Here is a 14338-nt window from a genome sequence, read left to right as displayed (position 1 = left end):
AATGCAATAGTAGTTGTTCAAAGAATAGTGAAAATACAAATACCATGGCTTCATGTTCAAAGCTATGTAAACTCAAATTATTGTGACCAAAAAAAAAAAGAAGTTTGAACCGTGAAACTGTAATCATCACCATCCAGAGGCATGTAAAAATACTGCTGCATTTCTATGCTTTCAAACATGACATGCTAACTTACAGTGTCAGTAAAACATAAAAAGCAATAGCAGGAAATAAAAACACTTCTTAAAACCAATTAAAATGTAACACACACACAGATCAGTCGTGTACATAAAGGTTTGCGTTTTCAACACTGAGCTTAAACAGCTGTTAACTAAACATAACACTGCATTGTGTAGAGCACCATAACCAGCTGCCGGACTTTAGTAGAGGTAAAAATGAAAACTCAGAGCACCCTTACAGGATTATAAGGTCATATGTTTAAAAAACAAAAAAATTAAAGACCACAGTCTTTGTTTAGGTTAGGAAAAAAAATCTGCAGAATGTCTGCATATAAAGTCTGCTTCAGTTTAACTGCATACAAACCTTCATGGAGCCGTTAATTCGAGCATTGAAAAGACTTTACCAGCAAATGTCTCAAACAAGTCTGTGGGAGAGATAGAGGAGAGTTACTTGTTTAGGAATATACTGTAGGTCATATTAAATGCAATTAACCATGAGAAATTCAGCCATACTGTAGTGATTACTGCCTTTCTGTGTACCTTGGCTATAACTCCTCCTTCTCCACCTGCTCACCCTTCACCTCTGCTTCTACATCTGCAGCGGTGTCTTTTATATGAGCCAGCATATCAGCCATAAGGGCTTCTTCGAGCCGCCTCCTCACATTCTGCACCAGGTCCTCCTGCTTCCTGAGGGGCACAGACAAGAACACATAATTACATTAATGACATAACGTCTTTCACGACTTGAAAAAAGTTTCAGGGAAGGAAAAGTGCAAATCATTTGATGTCCACCAAAGAGCCGCACACTACACCTCAGCCCACCACGTGACCTTAGAGGGAGGCTGATTTTTATTTATTTATTTTTGCTCACTCCAGAAAATCATTTCATTTTCAGACCCAAAATAAGCAATAAAAAAATAAATACATTCAATTCCCAGAGACATGAAGCTTGATAACTGTAGATGATACATCCAACACATGAACACAGAAGAAATGTGCATCTCCTCTGTGGAGATTGAGTCTGTTTTTATGACTTATACATGGAAACGTGTGCTCTAAATTTTAATATGAGCACTTCAGTCTAGAAAACTTTGCACATCATTACAATAACTAAAAATGCTAACATGTTTTGGGAAATTAATGTCACTGGTGAAGGAGGATTGTATGTATGTATGTATGCACACTCAATAACAGGGCAAATCTTTGATACGATCTCAGAAACACATTTATGTCTGAACACAGCAGCTTCAGAGCCGTGCTCTTCAAACCGTATGCGATTGAGGGGCAGCCAATCAGCAGACAGGTGGCATAAAGTGAGGATGGCCTTCAGGGAAGAAGAGGTAAAACAGCTGACTCATGCACTCAAGTTATGCAAATCTATTTTAGCAGAGTCCAAGAATAAAAGTCAGAATAACAGGTTCCCATTAAATATACAAAGAAATAGCCCTGTTCTCTATTCTTGTTTCTCACCTGAGGTCATACACACATCACTCGAGACCAAGGACAGGGAGCTTTCTGCCTGCTGGCTGAGTAACACACATTTTCTCCTAGTGACAAGTGGTTGCCAGGTGGTCACAGACTGGTCTCAAGGCCTGTGTGACTGGGTCCTTAGTCACTTGATCATACATTGTGACCATGATTGTCACACTTCCAAAATGATAGATAAGTTAACGTCACATGGTTAGTGGTCACGTTTCCAAAAGAAAAGAAAAAGAAAAACCACATATCTGCATTTTATCTTGCTTTTCGCTAAATGGACTGAGGCTGATTTGCTGTTCTCACCAGTGACCCATAAAAAGACACCATAGTTCAATTTGGTATAAGAGTATAAATGCAAAGTATGACTCATTACAAAGCCATAAAAGAGAAGCAGAACACAAAGTAAATCTCAAGATTGAACTTTTGAACACAGTGAATTTAGTTTGTTTTTCTAACATTTATATAATAATGTGCCTGAACTGAAGGTCAAATAGCAAAATAATAATGGTGACTTGTGATACAACTGTCCCAAGTTTTCAGTGTGTAACACTTGTTTCTCAGTATGAAATGTCCTTGGTTCAGAACGCTCCGAGAGTCAAACATCTACTTTCCTGCAATAAAAATAAAGTGCGCTGGTTTTGGCAGTGCACAAGTTTTTTATCATCAGCTATAGCATACTAGCTGGAGCTTCAGTAAATAGGTACAAAGTGCTGATTCACTATATGTTGAGCCTGAATTTAAAGCTGTATTCTTGTGTCACTGGAATAGAAAACGTCTGCGCTCACAGGTCAAGTGACCGGCTACCAGCTTATACTAAATGTGAATACCAAGACCAGTTGCATTTGTCCGTTGACAGCTCTGACAAAGCTTTTTCAGACAAGATATTGATGTCCTCAGTGACATTACTATGCAATTTTAAAGCCTATTTAATGGTTTTACTATTGGAGTCCAGTGTGTGAACCCAGCAAGGGCCCCTTGTATGGAGTTTTTCCCCTCCAAGAGCTCAGCTCCCCGGGTTAATGATGCGTTCTTCACAGAAACAAGAGATTCTTAATCTGAAGTTTCACTTCCTGATTAAATAATAATAATGATAATGTTGTCTGAGGCTTTAAGGCCCTTTTTCATTTTATTTCTTACTTTAAACTGGTCACAAGCCTTTGCCTTTTGACAATATACACCTTAAAGCCATCTCCACACAGGAAGTGATTTGTAACGACCACAGAAAGTCTGGGACATTCAGCAAACAACTACAAGCAGTAGTCAAAAAAGATGACAAACAAAAGAAACCCCCTGTAGTGACGCAAACTGGGCGGGTTGCAGGATAAACTTCTCTAAATTTCGAGGTGAGTGATGGATGCAACAACCTATGAGTGTGAAGAGTACTGTGCATTTGTCAATACATGGTGGTCAGTTTTGGTTTCTAGACCGCTCCAAGAATAAATTGATTACATGATTTTACCCTAAACAGAGTGCCTCAGCAACCCCAACATTAGAGGGTTACCTGGGCAACCGGAGCCTTAGCATTAGGAGTTTTTCCTTTAAAAGAAAAATCCAAATGATTCCAAAACTGAAGCTCATCATGTAGAGTTTTGTGAGAACCTGTCACTGTGGTGGCGTACGCTACATGAGAACAGAAAACAGTCACTGACAGTCAAGCCATTGATTGTTGAAAACAGCAGCATGTGCCCAACAAGAAAAAAGAAACACCACCTCACTGCTTGGTAGTGGTGGAACATGTTGAAATGCACCTTTAGAGTGCACTTGATTTACATTTGACACCCTTCACAGAAGAAGCCACCAGCAGCAGACTCAAGCCTTCATCAGTTTCCTATGCATGAATAATATCACTTAGTATTACAGTTAGAAAATCAGAGCTCCTTTGTGTTAAATATGAAAGTATCTCACCTAATATCATCATCAGTCACTACAAAGGCTTTGCAGAGAGGCTGCGCAGTGTTGAGCCAGACTCCTGGATTTTTCTCCACCGCAGCAGTGAGCTGTCCCGTGATGGGCGCCGGGCTGGTGTGCAGGGCGCTGGCGATCGCAGAGAGCAGCGTTTTGTCTGAACATGCAGGCCCCACCCCTAAGAAGAGAAAATCAGGTGGTATGGGTCAACCTGGTAGAATTATTTCTGTTTGAATTATATGTGATGGATAAGTTTTAAAGGTTAACCTCACCCTGCAAGCCTTTGGGGAGATCCATCGTTTTGACCAGCTCTTCTGCTATATCGAATGCATTTAATCCGCTCAACTTCCTCTCCCAGAACAGCTAAAGAGTGAAGCAAAAAGGAAGATACCTTTTGTGTATTTTAGGCACAGTGTTTCCAAAACTGAACATCTCAGTCAGTCAGTCAGTCAGTCAGTCACTCACTCACACACACAAAAAATTAAATTACCATTAGAAAACAAACAAACACTTGACACACCTTTTCTGCTTCTGACTTACTTGTTTTGGTTGTTCCACAGCCTTCTGGGGGTCCGTCTTCACCTTGTTGTTGGGGTGATTTGTTACTTTGGTCACTGGCTGTTTGAAGATGGAAGCTGTCTGTCGAACTGGCAGCGTTGTGTTTAAATCAGGCTTAGCCTTTAAGAGAGAACTGTAAGTTAGTTTTCTACTATATGAACAGATTTGTTTTTTAATGACACTTAAAAAGAGCCACTTTTAAAGCCAACAGTTATCCTACTGCTTTATTTTTACTGCTGTCAGTCTTGTATAGCAGTGGCTGCTGCATCCCGTATTTAATTGTGAAGAGGCTATAAAAACATTACAAGGCAATGGAATGACTACTATGACACAATGTGGCATGAAAACAAAAATGCAGTAAATAGCTACAAGGAAAACACCTATCCTTCAGCTTAACAGCAGACATAAAAGGCTGTAATGATGTTAATTTTACAACATTTACCACTTGTACAGTCAACGGTCAATCATAAAACCTCATCTCTGGGGGAGGTTTACTGGTGAAGGACACAATGCACTCTATAGCAACTATGAAATAACGACAGGTTTCAAATGTCAAGAGGTAATAATCTACCATCCAAAAATCATGTGCAAATTGGATATTTCAGGTTAGGAATTCACGAGAGAAAAACTTCCTTACGTAGGTTAAAGCGAACAAGTGAGCACGTCAGACTCAAGTCTGTTTTTACTGCAATTCATCTGTGATGGCTTCATGACAGAGAGGTTCCTGTGACGGTCATGAAATTTTAACCACAGTTTGCTAAAAGGCCTCAGGCAGACAGTGTGATCAGTGTACAGCCTGATGAGCTGTGCTTTTGGTTATGATGTTTATGACAAACACTCAAATGAAGTGGCAAAAATCAGACTTGGAGCTAATAATTCAGGACTGAAATTACTCTTATTTTAGCCACAAAGAATAAAAATTCTAGCTTTGATTATAAAAAATTCTCAACACAAATTTGTTACTTCGATACTTCTTTTAATGCATGACTATGTCACTATGGAAACATGAGCGTTTCACCCACATTTGCGACTAAACAGTCCTGCAATAGAAACGTACTCAGCAGCAGCGTATGAATAAAAAGTTTGACAACATTAGACACCGACCCCAGTTTTTAAACGTAAGCACTGATAAAACAACAGCAGCAGTGATGATGATGCTGGCACACTTTAACGAGGAGTCGGAGTCTGTTTAAACAACGTGGAGAGCGAAGAAGCCAAGCTGTTACGGAGACGGTGAGCTCAGGTTGACTGAAAGAAAACATGTTTCCAGCGTTCAAAAGAGGAGCGCTGTTCCTGTAATCACCATTAAACCTTTAGTGGGAAAAAGCTAGCGGGAGTCCTTCATCAAAGAACCTGATCAACAGACTTGATGTGAAGAAAAGCGAAGTTTGTAGCTGCTCCATCCTCCACCGTTATTATATACAGCAAAAAATCTGCAGTAAGCCTCCAGAAGTTTTATTAAAATATGCAGCTGAACTGATACCAAACTGGTTAAACTATACAACTTGCTGATGCCTTACAGCCTCCTATTAACGTCAGAAAGCCTTCAAGGAAGACAGAGTAATAGTAAATTTTTATTTAGTTTAGCTTAATATATTTTTTTCTTATTTATTTATTTAAAAAGGGACAATGCAGTTTAACATGATTCCAACAGCATGAAACTGATGTGCTGCATACGCATCTTATTTTATTTGACTGTACTTGAGATTATTTATATATTTTTGCATTTAAGAAAACTTTTTCTTCCAAAAAATGACATTTTTATATGGCATATGCAAATAGAATCAAAGGGTTTAGTTGTTGTTGTTCTGTTTTTTGGACAGATGTATGCAGTTAAACTAAATATGAAGAAGCACAACTTAAACTTACAGGTATACATTTTTAAGCCTCATAAACACCAGAGAGCAAACTGTCTTACCCTTATTTGATGGCTGATGTCATAGAGATGGTTGTGCCTGCTGCGCTGCCCCTTGATCAGGAGTGACTGTTCGCCCCGGGAGTGGCCAGCATTCACATCAGTGTGAGGGCTGCCGCGGAATATCTGCGGCTTGTTGAGAATACGCTTAACAGGTAGACTAGAAAGAAAAACAGAAAAACCATCAAAACAAGCATCCACCAGGGATCAACAGTATTTCAGATACATCAGTTCTGCTTATAGCAGGTACAATTCTTTAAGATAAAACAACAAGTACTTGAATATTTATCCCACAAGCTCAGAAAGTCCTGTGTGAGAGCAGCCCAAACATTAAACCCAACATATAACAAAACAGCTTAAATAAAGTAAAATAGTTAGATAAATAAAACATGTCAAAATTAAAGTCGGTGTAAAAAAATAAAAAAATAAATCCACAAAAGCAGCTCAATTAAATAGGAAATAATATTAATAAGTCAGATAAAAAACACTCAATGAATTCTACTGTATCCATAATACAATAAAGACTTCATTATATACAAGAATAAAAACAGGCGCTTGCCCATTACTAACTGATTCCTGATCAAAGGAAAAAAAGTCTGAATACACAGTTCTTCTGCATCAACACAGCTGTTTTTATAATCACATTTGAACACTGTGTAGAAACAAAGTTAGAACAAAAAATTGCATTTAACTCAGGCGGGTCATTGGGTTCATTCCACTATTTTTAACTGGGATGTCCAAGAGTTTAGTACTCCACAGACACTCTCAGTTACTTTTTTGAATAAACTTTTTGACAGAGCCACGCTTCGAAATGGTATCTGGGGCCACCCCAGTAGATGTGTTTTGTTTTTTTGTTAGCATGAAAATTGTGAAGGTGGGCATAAACGCAGCTGTGCATTTAGCTTCATTTGACTTACTACATTGGCACTGTTAAACTTGCACTTATTTTTCTGAAGACAACTGTGTAATCATGACCGGAGTACAAATGAATGATTTGTTAAATGTGCATTTACACTCCTTTACACTAAAAGAAAGTGAAACGATTTGTCAGATATTAGTGACCATCTGTCAAAAATTGACTACTGATATTTAAACTGTTCTAAATTCCTCATGAAATCTCTCATGAATGACATCGAGCCATTTTGATCCAGAAAGTACTTAAGGGTTTTGTACAACCTTCTCAAGAGGCCTGGCCAAAAGGGAATCAAAAGGGAATCAGAAATTGCAACACATCTAACAAAACAGATGTGTTGCAATTTAAATTAAGTAAACACTGAGTAGGCACAATAACGTAGACTCATATAGCCTATAACTCCAAATACACAATGACATAAAAAGATATTTTCAAAGAAATATTATAAAATAACTTGTCGAGCACGGGACCCCAACAGGTGTGCTGACAACAAGTCGAGAGACGTCATTCAGGCACCTCTGTAGCCCACCCTGTGGTTAAAAGCGGTCTGACCAGCAGTAGCTGATAATATCCACGTGGTTGTTTTTGTTTGACCGTCTCTAACTGAAGCGTGTCTGAAGCGTACTCATGGTGAGCCCCACGTGAAGTTTGGAGCGCTCGTGCTGCTGTAGCTGTGACGGGCCTGCGCACTGCAAGTCAAGCGTGTGTAAACAATGAAACTTAGCTAGCTAATCAAGCTAGCAGCACCGGGACGTCAAAGTCGTAGCAAATAGCGTGTCAATTGTTGCTTGAAGCTGCAGTATTTTAAACCAAACGAACTCCACCCGCTTTAAAGCCAACTTTTAGCTACAAAAGTAATGCTGCAAATAAATTAATTAAACCTCCCCAGATCGATTCATTTACTGATGAGCGTTTCTAAAGTGCCCCACGGATGTATGCAGGCGTGCGCGCATTTCCTCGTTATTACAATAACTCACTCGGTTAAACATGACAAAGTCCTACCTTTTTCTTTCCATGGTCCCGGCTGTCTCAATATTTCTGCCCCTAATTTTTGCTAATAAACGACAAAAACTTCACTACCTTATTAATATTACCACAGGCATGAATTTTGTCTGCTAGCTGTCCGTCTCAGCTCGAGATCTTGCAGATCTCGAGTACAGATCACTCCGCCGTATTAGTAACTTATGCGTCACACGCTGTAAAGTAGTCCGAAAGTAAAGCTCGCGCAGGTCTCACGTGGGCTGTGTCATAGGCGGAAAGTAACTATGACAGAGTTTTGACACTGTAACGTTTTCATCGTGTTCATAATTGTACTCAAAACTGCATTTATGGGAAAATGTTACTTAATTGTAAAATGATATTTGTTTTTAGTTATTGTGAACTGGATATTTCTGGATAAACGGTCTGTATTTAAAGTCTAATGACACAATACAATAATGCAATTGCACTAGTTTGATGCTGTAACAGGTAGGCCAGCTAGATTAAAATCCAAGTTTAACGGGCTTTATTTATTTTGTTTAATTGTTAAACTGTTACCTACACATTAATACATTTTCTATTCACTTTGTATAGAATTGAAAATGTATTAATGTGTAGGACCAGTATTTTCTACTACACCACGTTTTGTAAAAGGAGATGGAAAAAGTTTTTAAAAAAAAAGCTTTCTAAAAATTACCCAGCTGTTAATAAAAATATTAAGTGCCTTGATATTTTATAGCTTTTTAACAAAAGAGTGAAACTGTCAGTACTTTTCATTGTGACCAGTTATGAGGATGAGTAAGAGAGGCTGTTTTTAAATTTGCTTCATGCACATTTACCTTCAGCAGGAACACAAGCAAATTAAATAAATCCATAAACAGCCATAATATAGGAGAAATCACAGATACTTTACTTCTCACAAAAATCAAGAATCAAATTTGACCCACAGACCACAGATGATTACAATAAATACACGTCCTTAATCTGAACAGGGAAAGAAACCAAATGCACGTTTAAATCGTTACTGTTTTCCTCTTCGTCTGTTCATATTTTTACTGGCAGAAGAACGCTGAAAAGCCAAACCCAAGGATCATTTCATTGGACGTTGGTAGTCAACAGTTCAATGCTGAATGAGCTGGAGGGTGAGAATGATGGTCTCTGGTGGCCTGCCATGCAGTGGAAGGTCCTGGCTGCAGCAGTGTGTGGTCTCTCTGTAGGTCCTTGTGTAAAAAGAAAAAACAGCGCTGACCTGAGGAGGAGGAAGGTACATGTGTTATAATGTGTTCAAGAAATTATCAAAGCTGGATGCTGAGGGCAAGCGGAAAAGAAAAACTTAATGGAATATTAAAGCATTTTTGTTTATTAACTGTAATTTTTTTCTCGTTTGAAACCATCATTCAAAATTGAATCAACATCAACTGAATGAACCAATTCAAAGTTAATGCCTATGAGTTTTAAATTTCCAGTGGTCACAGTCTTTTCATTAGAAGCTGCCTAATACAGTCTCAAACAGGCCACTTTCCTTAATTCTGGTCTTGTGTCCTCTCTGAACTGTCCAGTTTCATTTAAGTTATTAATTTATTTATCCCAAACATCTGCAGATTACTATGTTAAAGCAACCAAACCTTTAAGGACAACAAGATACAATATGACAAAAACAAAAATCACATACAAAAACAAACTGGAAAGAAAAATAAAATATATCAATGAGTATGTCGCCACAATTGTCAATACTTTCTTTTAGCAAGCTGATGAAATGTGCCCCTGTTTTTCCAGGGCACAATTCATGCTAAAGCCCTTTAATTTGATCAGACCAGAAAGTCTTTTTATGACTAGGGTTTTCCAGTGACTGAGCATAATGAGCTCCTGAATTTGTTCATTGCCTTTCTGAATGTCTGCTTTGTAACTGAGAAATAAATGAAACCAAAAGATCGCCTGGCAGCTTTGTGTCAGATGACATCTCACATTTAGTAATCACATTTTCAATCTTCACATTATTACGACAAGCACTTACAGAGCTCATCATGACAAACCGCTTCATTGTTTCCTTCCCATCAGTTGAAGACTTTTCAATCTCAGCTCCGACTCCGGACATTTGTTTCGGAAATCACAGTATGTCTGCTTGTTTGTTTTTGATATTAATGTAGTGTCCCATCCTGTTCGGTTGAGTCATGCGGTTCAGGCAATACTTAATAAAGAATCTATTTGGGAAACGGGGGGCTAATACTCCACCCAGTGATGCTTTTACCTCTGGATTGAGGCATGACTGTTACCATTATATAGACAGCCTGTGTGCTGGGTCAGTAAACAGGAAAAACATATATATCTATGCCCAACAAACATGTAATATTGTAGGTTTTTCTTGGCTCACAATTTGATTTTGGGGAGTGAGTACTCATGATTGGTCTGTATGCATTGGAAGAAATGAGTCTGTGTTTCACTTGACTCAAAATTGTTCGCTTGAAGACCTAAGTATGCTGAAAGACTCGACTTTTGGCCCCAACAAACCCGTGACTGTGGTACTGTGACTTGTTTTCTTTAAAGTCACATCACTCTGTAGACTGGACATCCACAATGTCAAGAAAATTTACTGAAAACCAAAGCTAGACTTGAGCAGTTTGAATTATCCCAAAAGATGTTAAGAATAATTATTAAAAAACAAAATATTTCTGAATGTGTTTGTTTTGAGCATCACGCACGTGTGCTGTTAGAGATAGCTGAAAACATTTAGTGTTACACAATGCCACACATGAGAAATGTGATTCTTGCCTGTTCAAACAAGTTTAAAGTCAACATAAAAGTAAAACTGGTACTGAGTAGCCTGATCAGTTATTTTTGCAACAAGCTGCATATTACGTTGCAGAATTAGACAGAACTTCTCTGAATTTCAGGAGTGGGTCAACCCCCCCCACACACCCACACCCTTTATGTTCTATCACTTTATATGCTTCATGATAAGCTGTTTGTTCTCATTTTCATGCAGCTATGTCAACTTCACATAAAGGACTCCCCGTTGGTTTATGGGCCGCTGGTCATCGCTAACAAACCAATTATATATTCACTACAATTTGTAAAGTCTTTGGAACTATCATCACTGACTCGGGGGATGCCTGGTCCTCACTGAAGTCTCAAGCCTAGATCTACCTTTACGCCACCTGTTATTCTGTTAAGCACTGTCAGTCCAACTTAGGATGTGGTTCCTGTTTGTTAAATGATTATTTATTATTCAACGGTGCATGATAATCTCCCGAATGACTGTTTCACGCTGCCATTCTTTGGACTAACCTGACACATGTTAGTCATCGTTCTTGAATTTGCCGTTGATATAGGGGACATAATCCAAAACCAAACGCCAGTCTGTGACGTACACTAGGGCTACACCTCCAGTTGTTCCCCATACTGCCATAGTTGGGAGCCTGTGGAGAGAAGACAGTGAAAATTTGTCCGTTGTGTTTCTATTAATTTCAGCATCGATTGATGAAACTGAAGAGAGAAATACATTTTTATTGGGTAAAACCAAATATTCATTTTAGTGGTTTCGGTTATTAGAAGAAGACAAAAGGGTTGATGCCTTTTTATCTGCTGAAGCTATAAACATGCTGGAAAATGATGTAAGTAACTAACCCCCCCCCAAATAAATCTGTTGCACCTGCTTCTGTTTGGTAAAATATGCCAGAGCATTTTACTTTTATCTGTTTAGGAGAGGGGATCCTGTACCTTAATCCAGTTGGGATAAAGTTTAATGCAGCCTTTGCGGCAGATTTATTAAGAACATTAAAAACCTTCGCCCGAGATCACATGGTTTAATTTGTTAGCTCGATGTATTTAAAAAAGCGATTCCCAATCTCCTCTGTGAACAGGCAGAGTTAATAACGAAAAGATAGCTCACACTCGCTTTAATACATAAAAATCATAACATCTTCAACAGACAGTATAAAGTCAGTATGTCCCTACGACTATGACCTCAGTTGTGCTAACGGCTAATGCTAGCTAAGGACACATCGAGGTTCTTTTAAGCACAGGTCCGATTTCTTTCCGCTTTTTCTCACAGGCGCGACGTAAAAACTTCTTACCATGACTTGGCAATGGCCACATATTTCTGACCGATTACTTTACCGATCATTTTGGCTGAATTTTGTGATCCTTACGCAGGACGTGCCACTTTAAAAGATTGGAAGCACTTCCCAGTTTCTCGGCAGCCTAGTGCGCAAGCGCAAGAGGTACTTCCGCTTACTTAAGAAATAAAAGCCTTTAACTAGAAAGCGAAAATTTCTGAGGAAATTTTAAGTGTGCCTATGCCGCCGCTAATCAGTATAGTTTGCCATTCAAACGGCTACAGAGAGCAAAACTCAGCAGAGCAGCCATTCTCCACCATTAACTATGGTAAAACCAAACACCGCTCGCGCCTCACAGATGACAGCTTACAGTTTTGTGTAAAGATGAGGTGACTTCGTACAGCCCCAATTTGTAGACGCTGTGCGCAGAGGTTCATAAGCAGACCCGACAATGTTTGCATGAACACACTTTGAAGCATTACGTTATGGACCACTTTTCACACATAGTTGCTGTACCCACACAGCCGGCTGTAGCTTTTCATCTCACAGCCCGACACATACAAAAAAAAAAAAAAAAAAAAAAAAAAAAAGCAGAGAGAGCACAGACTTTACACCTGAGAGGCGTGATTGCAGATATCGCTGAGGTGGGTCCACCTCCCCTGCAGCGGCACTGCAGACCACGCCCTGCCACACACATCAAACACGTAAAATAAATATTTATGCAATGATTAACAATGGTCTACAGCCAATCTTGTGTATTATTATACAAACTTTGGTTGTAAGATTCAGATAACTATTTAATAAAAGCTAAATATTTTATATGAGAGTAAGAAAGAAAAGTATATCTTTGTCTCATACTCTCATCAGACAATACATGAACCTCTCAATAAACAAAATATATGCTCGGCTTAAATGACAAACCGCTATTTTACACAGTGGAACACTTATTTTTAAACAAAACCAATGCAGTTCGCCACTGACAGTGCTTACCTTTGCACATCACAGTAAACACTGAACCAAGATGGCGCCCACGCGAACGAGAAATCTGAACTACGGTGTCCTGCAGAGGACAAATGGTCAAAATTGCTAAAATTTACAACATATATGCAGCTCAACAGCGACACCTTGTGACTTATTCCAGTCACTACCTTAAATATACATAACGTCTTACCTGACATTCAGTTCACCGGACACTCATACCGAATCACCAGCCCATATAAATGAAAAATAAGTCCAGCAGTCAACCAAGAGTCATCACGAAAGACTAGGGGTGACAGGAGAGCGTGAGCGGGCCTGGGTGTCAGCCAGCCCAGCCTGGGTGTCAGCCAGCCCGACCTGGGTGGCAGCCAAGCCGCGCTAGCCAGCTAGCCGGCTAGCTGCCATGCGGCGGTGAAACGAGAGCGTGAGCCGGCCTGGGTATCAGTCAGCCCGGCCTGGGTATCAGTCAGCCCGGCCTGGGTGTCAGCCAAGCCGCCCTAGCCAGCTAGCCGACTAGCTGCCATGCGGCGCTAGCAGTAACATCGTGAGAGATATGGGACTTCTTGATAAAATATGGGACTTCTTGATAAAACGAGCAGATATTTGAAGTTTACACCCCTACATTATCGCCTGAAAATAGGGGAGGCTGTCATAAAGTTCAACATCAGTAACTTAGCGCGCACAGCTGTATAGAAACTCCGTGGTGCTAGCTAGCACGCAGTACAGTTATTGTAACTGTCAGCACAACGAAAATAAACTACACCTAAACTCGGTTTATATCTGACCCAAATAGAGTGCAGTTAATAACGTCTTACCTGAAATTCAGTTCACCAGCCGCCTGCTTCTCCTGCATTGGGTTCCCCTTATCCACGATTGAGCTCCGCGTTAGCCACCACCGGTCGATCGGTGGCCGCCTCGCATGTTTCTTTCCCCGCATACGAGGGGAAGAGACATATACCGGTGGCTAACGCGGAGCTAGCTAGCCACCGGTATATGAACAACTCAGTTATTTTTTCCACATCGACCAGCATCATCGGCCCATATAAACGAAAAATAAGTCCAGCTAATACAAAGACTGTTTGCGGAGCGATCGGGGGTGAAAGGAGTTAGAGACGCCTCACTGAAAGCCAAGCCTGGGTGCTTTTGAGCGAAGCGGCGCTAGCTAGCCGAGCTAGCTAGCCGGCTAGCAGCAACATCGTGAGAAATCTGTTGCTAATATGGGATGTTTTGACAAAACGAGCAGATATTTGACGTTTACACACCTACATTCTCACCTGAAAACCGGTCGATCGGCGGCCGCCTCGCATGTTTCTTTCCCCACATATGAGGGGAAAGAGACACATACCGGTGGCTAGCTAGCTCCGCGTTAGCCACCACCAA

The 14338-nt window shown here is 39.9% G+C and overlaps 2 protein-coding genes across 3 annotated transcripts; both read right to left on the bottom strand.

Moving 5' to 3' along the window:
- Positions 1–30: 30 nt before the first annotated feature.
- LOC146648267 (methyl-CpG-binding domain protein 3-like) lies at positions 31–8456 on the bottom strand. The gene is made up of 7 exons (XM_085388702.1): positions 7950–8456; positions 6038–6194; positions 4102–4239; positions 3834–3924; positions 3562–3739; positions 718–864; positions 31–602 (listed from the first exon to the last, which is right to left on the bottom strand). The coding sequence occupies exons 1-6, from the start codon at positions 7961–7963 to the stop codon at positions 723–725; spliced, it is 720 nt and encodes a 239-aa protein (XP_085244828.1). The 5' UTR covers positions 7964–8456; the 3' UTR covers positions 31–602; positions 718–722.
- Positions 8457–8812: 356 nt separating this feature from the next.
- LOC146648266 (cytochrome b-c1 complex subunit 10-like) lies at positions 8813–12143 on the bottom strand. 2 transcript variants are annotated; one of them, XM_085388704.1, is made up of 3 exons: positions 11999–12143; positions 11211–11341; positions 8813–9145 (listed from the first exon to the last, which is right to left on the bottom strand). In XM_085388704.1, the coding sequence occupies exons 1-2, from the start codon at positions 12046–12048 to the stop codon at positions 11221–11223; spliced, it is 171 nt and encodes a 56-aa protein (XP_085244830.1). In that variant the 5' UTR covers positions 12049–12143; the 3' UTR covers positions 8813–9145; positions 11211–11220. The 2 variants fall into 2 exon arrangements, with proteins under 2 accessions (XP_085244830.1, XP_085244829.1); XM_085388703.1 differs by having other exon boundaries at positions 8813–9174; positions 11999–12115.
- Positions 12144–14338: the final 2195 nt, after the last annotated feature.

This window comes from Rhamphochromis longiceps, linkage group LG18 (genome assembly GCF_057381845.1).
Source record: "Rhamphochromis longiceps isolate RC_006_pf linkage group LG18, R_longiceps_female_GT1.1, whole genome shotgun sequence".
Classification (NCBI taxonomy): domain Eukaryota; kingdom Metazoa; phylum Chordata; class Actinopteri; order Cichliformes; family Cichlidae; genus Rhamphochromis; species Rhamphochromis longiceps.
The sequence above is the reverse complement of the archived record's forward strand: the minus strand, read 5'-3'. Positions and strand labels throughout refer to the sequence as shown.

Excerpts from the sequence above, each read along its gene's own strand:
- LOC146648266 (XM_085388704.1), bottom strand. The coding sequence starts at position 12,048 with ATGATCGGTAAAGTAATCGGTCAGAAATATGTGGCCATTGCCAAGTCA. Across the intron at positions 11,342-11,998 it reads GTGGCCATTGCCAAGTCATG|GCTCCCAACTATGGCAGTAT; the intron begins GTAAGAAGTTTT and ends TTCTCTCCACAG.
- LOC146648267 (XM_085388702.1), bottom strand. Across the intron at positions 3,925-4,101 it reads CTGTGGAACAACCAAAACAA|CTGTTCTGGGAGAGGAAGTT; the intron begins GTAAGTCAGAAG and ends TTCACTCTTTAG. Across the intron at positions 865-3,561 it reads GTGACTGATGATGATATTAG|GAAGCAGGAGGACCTGGTGC; the intron begins GTGAGATACTTT and ends TGTGCCCCTCAG.